General features: G+C 47.4%; 4 protein-coding genes and 1 long non-coding RNA gene across 6 annotated transcripts; 2 read left to right on the forward strand and 3 right to left on the reverse strand.

Moving 5' to 3' along the window:
• The first annotated feature begins 530 nt into the window (after window positions 1-530).
• LOC108030401 (succinate dehydrogenase [ubiquinone] iron-sulfur subunit, mitochondrial) lies at window positions 531-2,081 on the forward strand. Its single transcript, XM_017103285.3, has 3 exons — window positions 531-721; window positions 997-1,433; window positions 1,490-2,081. The coding sequence occupies exons 1-3, from the start codon at window positions 659-661 to the stop codon at window positions 1,881-1,883; spliced, it is 894 nt and encodes a 297-aa protein (XP_016958774.1). The 5' UTR covers window positions 531-658; the 3' UTR covers window positions 1,884-2,081.
• On the reverse strand, window positions 1,978-2,706 carry LOC108030402 (anaphase-promoting complex subunit 15A). The gene is made up of 3 exons (XM_017103287.3): window positions 2,498-2,706; window positions 2,351-2,438; window positions 1,978-2,286 (listed from the first exon to the last, which is right to left on the reverse strand). Exons 1-3 carry the CDS (start codon window positions 2,624-2,626, stop codon window positions 2,147-2,149), a joined length of 357 nt encoding a protein of 118 aa, XP_016958776.1. The 5' UTR covers window positions 2,627-2,706; the 3' UTR covers window positions 1,978-2,146.
• Window positions 2,707-2,811: 105 nt separating this feature from the next.
• LOC108030403 (ubiquitin-like protein 5) lies at window positions 2,812-3,347 on the reverse strand. Its single transcript, XM_017103288.3, has 3 exons — window positions 3,205-3,347; window positions 3,009-3,147; window positions 2,812-2,942 (listed from the first exon to the last, which is right to left on the reverse strand). The coding sequence occupies exons 1-3, from the start codon at window positions 3,241-3,243 to the stop codon at window positions 2,899-2,901; spliced, it is 222 nt and encodes a 73-aa protein (XP_016958777.1). The 5' UTR covers window positions 3,244-3,347; the 3' UTR covers window positions 2,812-2,898.
• Window positions 3,348-3,799: 452 nt separating this feature from the next.
• Window positions 3,800-4,692, reverse strand: LOC122818187 (uncharacterized). Its single transcript, XR_006367686.2, has 2 exons — window positions 4,473-4,692; window positions 3,800-4,161 (listed from the first exon to the last, which is right to left on the reverse strand). It is a non-coding gene; the product is annotated as an uncharacterized LOC122818187 (long non-coding RNA).
• Window positions 4,693-4,893: 201 nt separating this feature from the next.
• LOC108030221 (klaroid protein) lies at window positions 4,894-11,913 on the forward strand. 2 transcript variants are annotated; one of them, XM_044091923.2, is made up of 7 exons: window positions 4,894-5,066; window positions 5,755-5,946; window positions 6,807-7,142; window positions 7,199-7,782; window positions 9,128-10,633; window positions 10,692-10,804; window positions 10,866-11,913. In XM_044091923.2, the coding sequence occupies exons 2-7, from the start codon at window positions 5,786-5,788 to the stop codon at window positions 11,076-11,078; spliced, it is 2,913 nt and encodes a 970-aa protein (XP_043947858.1). In that variant the 5' UTR covers window positions 4,894-5,066; window positions 5,755-5,785; the 3' UTR covers window positions 11,079-11,913. The 2 variants fall into 2 exon arrangements, with proteins under 2 accessions (XP_043947858.1, XP_016958489.1); XM_017103000.2 differs by lacking the exons at window positions 9,128-10,633; window positions 10,692-10,804; window positions 10,866-11,913 and adding an exon at window positions 8,062-8,892 and having other exon boundaries at window positions 4,900-5,066.
• Window positions 11,914-13,407: the final 1,494 nt, after the last annotated feature.

Consider the following 13,407-nt stretch of genomic DNA (forward strand, 5'->3'; position numbering starts at 1 on the left):
AAACATTTATTGTCCAGTTTCCCAATCAGGGGATACCTGTTAGTCTCAGCCCCATTTCAGATGAAATTGTCTATCTAAAGAAGTAACTAAATACTACCAAACATGGGTTTTTTAGACATGTTTAATATATATAAGAAAATATTTGAGTACTTTATAGGTTTAGAAACTTTTCACCATTTAACATTTACTTTCCCATTAAACAGTATACCCTTTTAAATTCTAGTAAAAGGTATGAAAAACAAGAACCCTAGATGCTTAGATTCAATGAATATACGTCCAATTAAAAGTTTGCAGAGCAAAGCATTTTATTGATAAACTGTTGGGCTGTTAGAAAGAAATATACAAATTTTAATAGTTTATTTACAACTTCATACTCCTTTTTATACTTTTATCCTTTAGTTGCAGTTTTCGCTGTCGAATAGGATCAAGAATGGCGGGCTTACTATTCAAAAAAAATAGTGCGTACTCTGTGTGACCATGTGCGGCCTCTTGTCTTTGGCACTTTTAATGCGTTTCTTTGGTCCCTCTCCGCTGCTGCCACGGTCACACTTTCAGTTCGAGCAACTTTTCAAGAAAAACAATTTGCTGTTAGCAAATCCGTAATATTATTAATTGCAAACGCAGTGCCGTTTCAATTGCAGCCGAAACCGCGACGAGAATGTTGGCCAGCGAGACGAGACAAATCCTGAGCCGCGTGGGCTCCCTGGTGGCCAGGAACCAGGTGAGCGGAGTGCGGGACGGACGGGCCCCTGCCTCTGTGGCCAGAATTCATGGGCGTGGGCGGGGGTGCAGGCGGCTTTTGGGCCAGTGCAGTTATATAAGGCGGAATCGGGGGACCGGGAGATATGGACAGACGATAAACATGCAACCCAGAGCGTCGTAATTAAGGGAATTGGCCAACGGGCATTGGCGGTTATGTAAACGTTTTTTCAGCAGGCGGTTGGGTGAAAACGGTTGCAGGGCGATTGTCTCATCTTGCGATCATCCCATTTCCAGCTTCGATCCATCAGCAATGGCACCGCCCAGCTGGACCAGCAGGCGCAGCCCAAGGAGGCCCAGGAGCCGCAGATCAAGAAGTTCGAGATCTACCGCTGGAACCCGGACAACGCCGGCGAGAAGCCCTACATGCAGACCTACGAGGTGGACCTGCGCGAGTGCGGACCCATGGTGCTGGACGCCCTGATCAAGATCAAGAACGAGGTGGACCCCACCCTCACCTTCCGGCGCTCCTGCCGCGAGGGCATCTGCGGCTCCTGCGCCATGAACATCGGCGGCACCAACACGCTGGCCTGCATCAGCAAGATCGACATCAACACCTCCAAGTCCCTGAAGGTGTACCCGCTGCCCCACATGTACGTGGTGCGCGACTTGGTCCCGGACATGAACAACTTCTACGAGCAGTACCGCAACATCCAGCCCTGGCTGCAGCGCAAGTGGGTTGGTGAAATCATTGTAGATGGGTAAATCACTAATGGCCCGTACTCCGCAGGAACGAGGCCACTGAGAAGAAGGGCAAGGCCCAGTACCTGCAGTCCGTGGAGGACCGCTCCAAGCTGGACGGCTTGTACGAGTGCATCTTGTGCGCCTGCTGCTCCACCTCGTGCCCCTCGTACTGGTGGAACGCCGAGAAGTACCTGGGCCCCGCCGTGCTCATGCAGGCCTACCGCTGGATCATCGATTCGCGTGACGAGAACTCCGCCGAGCGGCTGAGCAAGCTGAAGGACCCCTTCAGCGTCTACCGGTGCCACACGATCATGAACTGCACGCGCACCTGCCCCAAGGGCCTCAACCCCGGCCGGGCCATCGCCGAGATCAAGAAGCTGCTCTCGGGTCTGGCCTCCAAGCCGGCCCCCAAGCTGGAGACGGCGGCGCTCCACAAGTAGGGCCCCGAAAAGTAGAAATCCCAGTTCGTCCCTGATGTCCTAAACCAGTGAGCTAAGCCTCCGGAAATCTGTAGTGGAGAGCACTCCAGCCAACTTGCTTACTATGTTTTAATTTATTTAAGCCTAAAGTATCCGACACTTGTTATTACGGTTTGTAAAGGGAACAAGACGCGAAAATAAATAATTGTGTATCCACCAGCCGCAGAAAGTCGAATCTCGACAAATTCCGAGACTGGAGAGCAGTGTAACCGGGGGATATCCCTTCAGGGAGCTGTGGGCGACGTCTCATCGTTCATCTGGATGTCGTCGGCGGAGTAAAAGTCCTGGGTGACCGGAATGACGCGATCGTTGGTCTCGTCGTCCTCTTCGTCGTGACTGTCCGTATCCTCGCTGTCATCGTTGGCTAGAAACCAGGTCTTTCAGGTTTAGGTGTGCTACATGTGGAGTGGCCCATGTCTCATACTCACCATCCTCGTCATCAGTCTCAATTCCGGGAATGGTGAGCATCTTGCCCAGTGGCTGGAGGTCTGTGCCGGCTGTTTTGAGCGACTCCCGCTGCAGTGAGCAATTAGTTAATATAAGTCATCAAAGTTTCAGGATCCTGAGAGACTCACCCAGTTGCTGCGTTCGTCCTCGTAGCGCCGCGTCTGGGCTTCCTCGTTGACGGAGGCGGGAGCCATGTCCAACCAATAGCGATTCGCCACGGACACCTTGAGCGTGGGAAAGAACGGAATCATGGACATTTCGCGGAATAATAATCTGCAATTTCCAATTCTTGTTATTATTTTCCCGGACGCTTCTTCGCCGATCTGGCAACGCCATAGCAGAATGCGAAAATACCAAATGTTACAGGGACGTACTCGAAGGGGCTCCTTTAAATTCTTTTTTATTATTTATTTTCCGTTTACAAGGTAAAGCAACCAAGATGTACAAGGGTTATTCAAAATTAGTTTATTTATCAAAGACGCTATATAAAAGGGGACAGTTACGATGCAGGAACTCTTCCCTCGCAGATCTATTGGTAGTAAAGTTCCAGATTCATGCCATCGTGGATTTCATCTAAGAAAATGGGAGAACAAGTGTGTTTTGAGATATGCATTGTAGAGCGGTTGCTGATAAGCTTACAGTCGGATAGGCGGATGGGGTCCTTGTAGATGGTGTACCACTTCTTCAGGACAATCTTCTCGTGCTTGGTGCCCGTTTGTGCCGCAATGAGTTTCTTGAGGTCCCCGATTGTGTCGTCGGGATTGCACTTGACGCGCACCTGCGAATTAGGTGTTGTGTTAGGGGGATTGCCGTTTGCTCTGGGATCTCAACTTACCTTTTTGCCAAGACGATCGTTACACGTTATTTCAATCATATTTTATGCTTTTGCAATTCACAACAAGAAAATCGTCTTGTTTTGATATATTCTCGTTAGGGTTGCCAGCTATCTCAAAATGAATAACCTGTGGTTTGAGTCACTGCTAAACGTCTGTGCTATGTTATCGATAGCTGTGTCTTGCAATTAACGAGGGTATTTACAAAAATGTTAAATTTACAAATTATGTGGATGTTTTGAACAGTAGACGGAATGCATTATTCCTAATTTATGGGGTCATTATGTCGAAAATGGCGAGGTGTAAATTTTTTAAAAGGTGGATATGTTTCTTGCTTAAAAACTGTAAGCGCAACAGTTGCGCTGCGCAGGAAGCCCATGAATCTGCATGCCAAGTCTGGCTGTTCTAGCTCTTACAGTTACGCTCCCTTCTACCTATTAGATACTTTCCGACGGATCTATTATACCCTTTTAATCCACGAGTAACGCGAATGACACCTCAACTGCAGAAATCGGGGCCTCCGTTTGAGCCGCCTCAATCAAGAATGCGTAAAGTTAAAAATAAATTTCATGCTTGTGAAATTATTAAAAGTAGCGATGACATTATTAACAGAAGTCGTAATATTTATTGAGGATGTATCAACATTTTGTTTCTTTTATACATGTTAAATTATATCAATTAATCCACCTACCAAATAACATTGTGAACAGGCTTGGAATTCGGCTTAATGATTTCCGTTGTACACTTGACCGTTTCTCTACTAGTCGGCTGATTAGGATTGGCCCGGCTGCTGACCATGAAGTTGAAATGTTTTCCGAAATAATTAATTCCATGACAGGCGGCTGAATACATTCCAAAACGATCTACGGCAATAATGGCGCCATCGAAACTGTTTGTCCGCGCCGTTAAAGATAATCAAATTTCACCTGAGTCTCGCAGAAATCACCGAGATTGAAGTGCTTAAAAAAATGACAAAACAGGTACGAGATTATCACTCATTTTCAGAAAAAAATTACATTAAAATGTACATTTAAAACAAGACGTTCAGAGGGCAACAAACTATCATTACTCACCCTTCCCTGTCTATAAAATCGCATTATACAATGGCCCATATTTGAAAGATAATTTTATAATTTACTTAAAAAAGAGTGAGTAATTTCCAAAAATGGTCACAAATTCTATTATCTTTGCCACAATTGTAGGCTTCTACTCTTCTTCTTGGTACTTGCAACCTCCTCGGAAAGGCAATCGAAAACGAAAGGAAACTCACCAGATTGGATTCGCTTCCATAGCTTAAATTGGCTCAAATTCACCTAAAAACGGCAAACTTTTAAACACTTGTTTCGCCAGCCGGCTTTTTTCTATAGAGACGTTTTTTTTATCGAGCCAGTCCGGAAAATTCACAACCACAGGCTCCCAGTTTCCCAGGCCACACAAAATCCGTCAAATCCGGGACAACATCCCAGTGAAATCGGGAGTTCCAGAGGGCGCTCCACTTTCCGCCACAGTGGCGTGTTTTCCAGAGATTTCCGCTGTTAAGATGCATCAGAATCTAACAGCGACAGAGCAGCGCCAACGCCGCGGCGCCTGTTAAAATCTAACAGTGATGCTTACGTTTGCTTACGATTGGTTACGTTCGGTTACGATTGGTTACGTTTGCTTACGTCTACAGAAGAATTATCGAAAAAACTGACAACCCTACCAACATTATAAAAAAATTTTCGCCGCTCGGAAAAGACGTGATTTCGTCGCGCCAGTTGAGGCTATTTATAAAACATTTGCGGCGTTTGCAAACAAGCCGCGTATTCAGCTAATAAATTCTAGAGCAATTTCAATAAGTGCGGTGGAACGAGAATACCTTTAAGTATGTGCGAAATGCCTGAAACTCCAAGACCCAGTTGTTCGTGTTTGTGTGTGTGTGCGTGCCTATGACGCAGCTGCGGAAACTTGTTTGGGTTTCCATTTCACCGAAATACCCAATGTTTGCGCCTGTGCTGCGAACCCATTTTGGGCAACTCGCTGTCTCTGTATTGATTAGCGGCCGTTGTTTGCTGTTTGTGGTCGGCGTGGCCGTGGCCGCCGGAGCACCCTGTTCCGCCTGCCCCGCCCCCTGGAATCTATGCTCAAGGGGCGCCTCTCCCACCCCGCGAAAAGTCAGCTTCCACGGTCACTGGCAAGCGATTCGCGAGCCGAAAATGCGCCCTCCTATTTTTAGAAGCCTTCTCTACGGCCTGCCCATGCCTACTTACCTCCCCATTGCATTCTAATTAAAAACCGGGCATTGCGCTCATTTCGTTTCCACACACGCATCGCATCGCAATCGCATTGCATAAGGCGGCATTAATGCTGCGAGGAGAGCCCGATGGGAAAAGCACTCGAGCATTAAAGTAAAGCATTAGACCCCACGAACGTTTTCCAGCTGCCCAATTGTAAACAACCCACGCCCAGCACGCACACAAACACGAACTCGCTCTCACGGACGCGGACGGGTTTTAATGTTTACTCCAAATACATAAATCGCAGCCCATGTTAATTATTTGTGTTCCTCGCAGGGCCCCCGAGCACTTGGCGGAGAATCCAATCATGGGCGATGATACGTACCAGATAGAAACGCGTCGGCGGTCGCGTTCCAAGACCCCCTTCCTGAGATCGGCCTGTGACCATGAGAACTGCGATCACGCCGGAGAGGAGGGACATGTGCATGTGCACCACCCGAAGAAGAAGTCGGCGGTCCCCAGTGTGCAGTAAGTGTTGGGGCTGCTCCCGAAGTAGGACCTCTTCAGCTGGAAACCCTCCACCAAAACAGCCTGCTCCTGCACTTTTGTTATTGTTAGAACGTATAATCAGTGAAAGTAGTTATATTTATAGGGGTTTTTGAGGGTGGAACTATATTTTTGTGAGTTTAATTGCAGGCTATTCCAAAATCCAGTTTCGTTCCACGTAATACACGATTAGCTAACTTATTAAACAATCGCGTCACTACCACAGTCGAACTTCGATAGTCTCGCCGCTAGAAGAGCTAAAAGTACTTAAATATTTTGATCAAACCAAACATCATTTGAGATTTCCCAGATAACACTGTACATTTGTTCAGCGATAAGTTATATCAAGAGATGTTCGACTGTACAGCAGCATATTTATAGTCACTACTATACAGTCAGCATGCCGTGTGCTTGCCGCCATGACGTCACCTCGTTGTTATTCACGCTCGGCGCGAATTTCAATTTCGAAACGGGCAGAAAACGAAGGCAAAGCCACATACAGGGTGCGGTATCTCGTCGAGCTTCGTTAGCTTTTCGCTTTTGGCGCCTAATTCAAGACAGCCCGACGCTCTGATCAGTCTTCAAACTCGATGACGACACTCGTGTGCCAACGCTGGCCATCACAGATTCATTTTCACGTTTTAGCCTCAAAGGCGAGCAGTTTGGGGCGGGCTAGCAGCCAGAAGCGTTGAAGGTCAGCAGCGTTTATGAGCATATTTTCGTATTTTTGTTTTGATACGTTGTACTCGCTGTTAGAAACGACTCCGAACACGTTATCAGGGACTTACTCAGTCAAATATTTTCGCCAAATCTTAACCAACTACTATCTACATCCCTTTCAGAACGATAGTGGAGGAGCACACAGTGGAGTCGAGCAGCAGCAAGAAAACCCGAGGCAAGGCCTTCGCCCAGCTTACCTCCGACTACTCCAGCGACGACATGACCCCGGAGGCCAAACGCAAGCAGACCTCGACCACCACCACAGTCACGTCGATCTTCACCAAGCTGTCCGGTGGAGCCACATCGACGCCGCGCAACAGAAGCCAGCTGGAGACCACACAAAACACGCTGAACTCCGTCCAGGAGAAGCTCAACCACTCCAATGGCAACCTCAGCTCGGGAAATGTCAGCGACTACCTGGCCTACATCGAGTACCGTGATGCTGGCGAGTACTGGAAGTGAGTGAACTAATCCTAAAATCTTAAAACCAAATACTAACTGGGTTACCTTGCAGCAAAACCCCTAAAACGGACTACACCTACTCCGAACTGTCCCCCCACCGCCGCCAGCTGGCTCCGGGCATAGTGGCCATGCCCAACATGTCCCGGCGCAGTCTGGAAAACCATAACGATCGTGTCAACTACATGGTCCAGCAGAACCCCGCCCAGGAGGAGTTCATCCGTCGCCGCTACCAGTCCAAGTACACCCAGCAGGCTAACTACGACTCCGCCGACGAACTGGACGCCACCTTTGGGCAGCAGAAAAGCCAGGGCTGGTGGCTTGTCCGCCTTATCCAGCTGGTTGTCAGCAGCATCTCCACCGTGTGGACTCGAGTGACCACTCTCTCGGCCACCGAGACAAATGCCTATCAAAACTACTATGCTAGGCGCCAAAATCGACAGCAAGTGGGATTTGTGGGAAAGGTAACCCAGGCTATCGGCGGAGGTTTCACTAGTTTGCTGCGCTACCTGTACATTTTCATTGGATCGGTGCTGAGCCTGGACACGTGGTTGCTGCGATCCTCGAATGCGGAAAACAAGTCGAAAAAGCGGTTCCTCATATTCCTGCTGATTCTGCTGCCGTTGCTGCTGTTGACTGGTAAGTTGACCTCCAGAGCACAGTCTGATTTACAATAATGTAAAGTAAAATATGTTCGATCGTGTGCCCTGACCTTGTATCGGTTCGAGAACTCGTGTTATATCACCTTCAGTGGTTTTATTTATACGTTCGCCTGGTCGTTGACAGTCGCGTGACGCCATCAGTAATTTGTTGTTAGTAAAATCCCGCGAATCAGTATTTTTGGCCACGTGAAGACATGTTTTGTTTTACATACGCCATCTGTCACGGACCAACGCCTAATTTGCTTTGCCTTTGCAGGTCTGTTTTATTACATACACCCCAATGAAACTTTCCCACCCAAATCCCTGTCCGAATACACATTCACCCTCCCTGAGTTGCCCAAGATTAATGTGAGCGACTACCTGAACCAGGCCCAGTATGAATCGCTGCGCTCGCAGGCCGCCGAGCATGCGGTGCGCGTTCGCGACTGGGCCGATGACTATGTTTTGTATTTGAGGACCATCGGTCAGAACGTGGTCAACAAGGGGCGCCAGCTCTTTCAAGCCGACGATCAAGTCTATTATGAGCGTGTGTAGAGAACACCTGGAGTGGGGAGGCTACCGTTTGGTGGTCGAACTGCTGAAGCAGTTGCTTATTTAATAGGATCTTAATAGGATGTTGAGACAGCAACGCTCCTTGGCATATCAACAGATATGCGACACTTTCTATATGAACAATTCAAGTACAAACTGAAGCATTTGGTCCGTGTTTTTTCCGTCTGCTGGGATCGCAATTATACCACCTATCCAATATTCTTTGTCGCCTCATTTACACTTTCTCATTGACACCCACCCCACAAATAACCCACCCTTCTAACCCACACGATTCCCAACACAATGCAACATCACAGGCTGATGGGAGAAGGATAGAGCTCGCCGCTGTTCAAATTGCAGAACTCTTGTAATCATTTACGTTATCTGAACTCTTGTCCAACAATTAGGGCCATTATCCGTCTGGGTGAATGCCCTAACTAAAACTTACTTGTTGTCAAACAACGTTTAATTGTAATTTGTTCGCTGTTTGCTTTGTAATGTCTATACAAAAAATAAATCGCAAACAATTTCATACAAAACATCAAGTACAAAAGAAGAGTAGTTTGTTTTATTTGCCATTTGTTGGAAGTTCGCTAAATGGTAAGTAAAATGTAAACGAGCAATATTGGTTGGCCAAAACCGAACTCTATCCTTCTGCATTTGTGTTGGAACTAACCCCAAAGACGAGTTCCCCTTACCCAAGTCCCTTTGAATATCGAAGTTGTGGGGAACTGTAAAATGTAGAAGGATAGCCAACTAATAGTGCTCTGTTTCGTTTTCTCTTCGATCAGGATGGTCGCTGTTGCAGGAGGATCAACGCATCGAGTACGTTCAGCGCGCCGAAGCTCTTTTGCCGCTGCCGTTGACCCTTCTCGGCTCCCTGCAAAGCCGTTTGTCCGATGCTGGAGCCTCCTTGAAGAGTTGGCTGCCGGTGCCCACCGTCACCGTCAGAAGTGCCCAGGAGGAAGCCGAGGCCATTAAGGTCAACATGGCCAGCATCGAGAAGAACATACAGAAGGCCCTGACTGCGGAGGAGTACGAAAACATCCTAAACCATGTCAACAGCTACGTGCAGCAGTTGGTGGAGCTGAAAATGCAGCAGCAATCCAAGGAACTGCCACCGCAGCAGGTGCAACTAATTGTCCAGCTGATGAAGGAGAACCTGCAGCAATTTACCCAGAAGCAACAGCTAACCGAAAAGGATTTGGCTGATCTGGCCATAAAACTGAAACTGGAGGTGCAACAATCGGATGGCTGGCAGGATGGAGCAAAGCTATCCCAAACTAACCTAGAGGAGATCACCAGGCTAATTAAGTCAGAGGTCCACCTGCACGAATCGCACTACACATATAAATTGGAGCAGATTGACTTTGCGGCGCTGCTGGAACGTATCTTGCTGGCTCCCGAGTTGGCCGACTTTGTAGATGCTCGTATTAATCTCAAAGTGCAGCAGATTGTGCCCAAGGAGAGTTCTGGTTCTCCTCCCGCAGAGATCCAAATTGATGCCCTGAACAGGGAGATCGCATTCATTAAGTTGGCCCTTTCAGATAAGCAGGCGGAGAACGCCGACTTGCACCAGTCAATCAGCAACCTGAAGCTTAGTCAGGAGGATCTGCTGGAACGGATGCAGCAGCACGAACTGGCCCAGGATCGGCGCTTCAGCGGGCTGCTGGCCGAGATCGAATCTAAACTTTCTGCTCTGAATGACTCTCAGTTCGCTCTTCTCAACAAGCAAATCAAACTTTCCCTGGTCGAGATTCTGGGCTTCAAACAATCCACCGCTGGCGGTGCCGCTGGCCAATTGGATGATGCTGATCTGCAGAACTGGGTGCGCAGCATGTTCGTGGCCAAGGACTACCTGGAGCAGCAGCTGCTGGAGCTGAACAAGCGCACTAACAACAACATCCGCGACGAGATCGAGCGTTCCAGTATCCTGCTGATGAGCGACATCAGCGAGCGGCTCAAGCGGGAGATTTTGCTGGTCGTGGAGGCAAAACACAACGAGAGTGCCAAGGCGCTGAAGGGCCACATCCGCGAGGAGGAGGTGCGCCAGATAGTCAAGACGGTGCTGGCCATTTACGATGCCGACAAGACGGGTCTGGTGGACTTCGCCCTGGAGTCGGCGGGCGGCCAAATCCTCTCGACGCGCTGTACCGAGAGCTACCAGACAAAATCTGCTCAGATATCGGTGTTCGGCATTCCTCTCTGGTACCCCACCAACACACCAAGGGTGGCCATCTCGCCCAATGTGCAGCCAGGAGAGTGCTGGGCATTCCAGGGTTTCCCCGGATTCCTAGGCAAGTCGCGAGTCAGTACTTAATCTAAAGAAAATTCTTACAATTTTCACCCCTACAGTACTGAAGCTTAACTCGCTGGTGTACGTCACTGGATTCACCCTCGAACACATACCCAAGAGTTTGTCCCCGACAGGAAGGATAGACTCCGCTCCTCGCAACTTCACCGTCTGGGTAAGAGTGAAAAATCAGGAAAAGATATGGCTGAGATCTAACAAGATTTGCATTTATCCAGGGGTTGGAGCAAGAGAAGGACCAGGAGCCTGTGCTGTTCGGCGAGTACCAGTTTGAGGACAATGGCGCCTCCCTCCAGTACTTCGCCGTTCAGAACCTGGACATCAAACGGCCGTACGAGATTGTCGAGCTGCGCATCGAGACGAACCATGGGCAACCCACCTACACGTGCCTCTACCGGTTTCGCGTGCACGGCAAACCGCCAGCCACATAGATCTACCAGAGTCCCTCTCTATATAGTGACCTAAGTACTGTCAGGTGTACATAATGTCTGTGCCTTAAAAAGGAAACTCAACAATTTATTGCTGCGAGATGTGGATCAACTGAGCCCAGCCGCCCTTAACTTATGCGAACTATGTGAAGAGTAAGGCTATAGCTTTTAAGTGTTTTGTATCATATCGTAGGATTGTGTTTATATCCAAATAAGGTTAACTTGTACATACCTAAGTTAATAAGTCGGGGCTCGAGTCCAGTGTCCAAGAAAAGTCCTATAATATTTATTCACACTTAGTTCGTCCCTCTGAAATCAATCATCGTTCCTTTAAGTCTACTCTACTAACATATGCATATTTTTTACCATGTTTGCCATTCAAAAGCGTTTTGAACTAAATAGTCATAGTTTGTCTAAGCCGCACACTTGCTGGAAATCTATAGTTTAAGTTATACCTAAGCCAAAATGTTTTACAATGGAAGCTTGCAAACCTATTACTATAGCAATAGTTATTTTGATTCAACTGAAAAGTAACCCCTCTGAAAAAGGGTAAAATAAAATGGAAACTCATTGAACATCTCAAATCAAAATGTCGAATGAAACCTGCACATATCTCACCCAATCCAATTAATCCAATCCAAAGTTTTCCGTACTCGTCGTATACGTTCAATATCTGTATGTCTAAGGAGAGAACCCAAAAATAGCTGATAGTGAACTAAATACTTCTCTATTGTTTTTGCCTGTAAGTCTACTTAATTGGTTTAGTTTGTATTTACTTCGTTTGTTTATTAAGGCTTCATCCCATTTTTTGAACAATAAATACGTTGCTTGAAATAATAAGAAAGTTTTCTTAGTGTTTCCTAGTAGAAGGGTGGTGAAAAAAATCGCTGTCAAAGGCAGGGAAAGTAATTAACCTCTACTATCCCATCCAGTTGCTGTAATTAGTCATTCTTTACGGCAGTGAATGGTTTAAAAAAGAAGGGTGGAAAGAGATGCAGTTGGGTCTTTGCCATTTAATTTTAGTTTCTATAAAATGCAGATTTAATAGCATGGTAAGAGATTTTACTCTCGACTGCAGTTCCTTATAATTTGCCGACGATTTCGATGTTATTGTTAAGCCGATTTGGCATAAACGATGAGAGCAGGACTTGTGTTTCCACCTGGTGAACTTATTAAGTGCATTTGTCTTGCCGACCCTTCTCGGGTAATTTAATATGAAAATGCCTTTGGACCGGTTGACTCCGCAAGGATGTCGTCTAGGGTTAATGTAAATCGTCATTTAATTTGTTGTGCGAGGAGATTCCGGGCGCGGCAAGTCAAAGGATTCACATTCGCAGCGCAAGTGGAGGCATGCACTTAATTAAAGCCGGGTTTCTGTCTGAAACAAGAGAGGGCTGACGAATTTCTATGGCAGCGCGGAAAGCGATGTGACGGAACACATTGCCTGGTGGGATTCCGGCAAAGGTACCACCGGCAAACGTATGAAATTTCACCGAACAGTGCATCAAACAGGCTCCCGGGGCGCCATTAGGCAGATTCCTCCGGAAGGTCCTGTGTCAGAGCAGGACTCCGGCACGTCAAAGCTTTGTGCTCCTCGTTCGGGCCTGAATTACAGGCATTGCTCACGAGTCTTGTGTAATTACTGGGGAATGCCCCTGCCAACAACCACACACACTCGCATTAACTTTAATTGCCACTGGGGGCCCGAAAACTTTTAATTTCGTCGGGCGTAACTTCTTCATACTCATTTCGCACCTGCTCAATGGTTAGAAAAGAAACGGCCTGACATGCAGCACGCTTAATTTGTTTACACAAATCTTGCTCAAGTGGCAGCCACCCACCACCAAATGAAATGAATTCCCAGCCGAGGAATAAAAAATTGAAGCAACCCTGAGTACTCGCACTCGGGCTGGAAAACTTTGGTCCTGCGAGTGTGTAACAATTAAACTGCAGCTAAAAATAGTGACTAATGAGAAAAGTTTCCAGCAGCGACTGTAAAAAATAAAGGCAGCCCACCCAACTACTAGCTTCCCTCAGCTGAACCGAGCCAGGCAGAGTGTTTAAGTTGCCAGGAACTTTTTCTATTTTGTATTGAATTTGCTGGCGTGTCGAGGCACAATTTGCAGGCATTAATGGCGGGATCAGCCAGCGCCAGCCGAAGTGTGCCAGCCATAAAGGGAGTTGCAATCTGGCCGGGACAATAAAACTCCGGCCATCATATCACACTTTTATCCCCCAGCCGCAGGAAACTTCGGGAAAGTTTTCGGCTTGCTTTGATAGGGAAATTCCTCAAGTGTGTACGATAGCGTGCCAAAAGATGCCTACACCACAA

This window comes from Drosophila biarmipes, chromosome 2R (assembly GCF_025231255.1).
Source record: "Drosophila biarmipes strain raj3 chromosome 2R, RU_DBia_V1.1, whole genome shotgun sequence".
Taxonomy (NCBI): Eukaryota; Metazoa; Arthropoda; class Insecta; order Diptera; family Drosophilidae; genus Drosophila; species Drosophila biarmipes.

What these genes read in the sequence shown, in the direction of transcription:
- LOC108030401 (XM_017103285.3), top strand. Translation starts at nt 659, where the DNA reads ATGTTGGCCAGCGAGACGAGACAAATCCTGAGCCGCGTGGGCTCCCTG. An exon ending in CCCTGGTGGCCAGGAACCAG is followed by an intron (nt 722 to 996) that starts GTGAGCGGAGTG and finishes TCCCATTTCCAG; the next exon opens with CTTCGATCCATCAGCAATGG. An exon ending in CAGCCCTGGCTGCAGCGCAA is followed by an intron (nt 1,434 to 1,489) that starts GTGGGTTGGTGA and finishes CGTACTCCGCAG; the next exon opens with GAACGAGGCCACTGAGAAGA.
- LOC108030402 (XM_017103287.3), bottom strand. Translation starts at nt 2,626, where the DNA reads ATGTCCATGATTCCGTTCTTTCCCACGCTCAAGGTGTCCGTGGCGAAT. An exon ending in AGGACGAACGCAGCAACTGG is followed by an intron (nt 2,439 to 2,497) that starts GTGAGTCTCTCA and finishes TGCTCACTGCAG; the next exon opens with CGGGAGTCGCTCAAAACAGC. An exon ending in TGAGACTGATGACGAGGATG is followed by an intron (nt 2,287 to 2,350) that starts GTGAGTATGAGA and finishes CCTGGTTTCTAG; the next exon opens with CCAACGATGACAGCGAGGAT.
- LOC108030403 (XM_017103288.3), bottom strand. Translation starts at nt 3,243, where the DNA reads ATGATTGAAATAACGTGTAACGATCGTCTTGGCAAAAAG. An exon ending in ACGATCGTCTTGGCAAAAAG is followed by an intron (nt 3,148 to 3,204) that starts GTAAGTTGAGAT and finishes CCTAATTCGCAG; the next exon opens with GTGCGCGTCAAGTGCAATCC. An exon ending in CCCCATCCGCCTATCCGACT is followed by an intron (nt 2,943 to 3,008) that starts GTAAGCTTATCA and finishes CCATTTTCTTAG; the next exon opens with ATGAAATCCACGATGGCATG.
- LOC108030221 (XM_044091923.2), top strand. Translation starts at nt 5,786, where the DNA reads ATGGGCGATGATACGTACCAGATAGAAACGCGTCGGCGGTCGCGTTCC. An exon ending in TCGGCGGTCCCCAGTGTGCA is followed by an intron (nt 5,947 to 6,806) that starts GTAAGTGTTGGG and finishes CATCCCTTTCAG; the next exon opens with AACGATAGTGGAGGAGCACA. An exon ending in CTCGCAACTTCACCGTCTGG is followed by an intron (nt 10,805 to 10,865) that starts GTAAGAGTGAAA and finishes GCATTTATCCAG; the next exon opens with GGGTTGGAGCAAGAGAAGGA.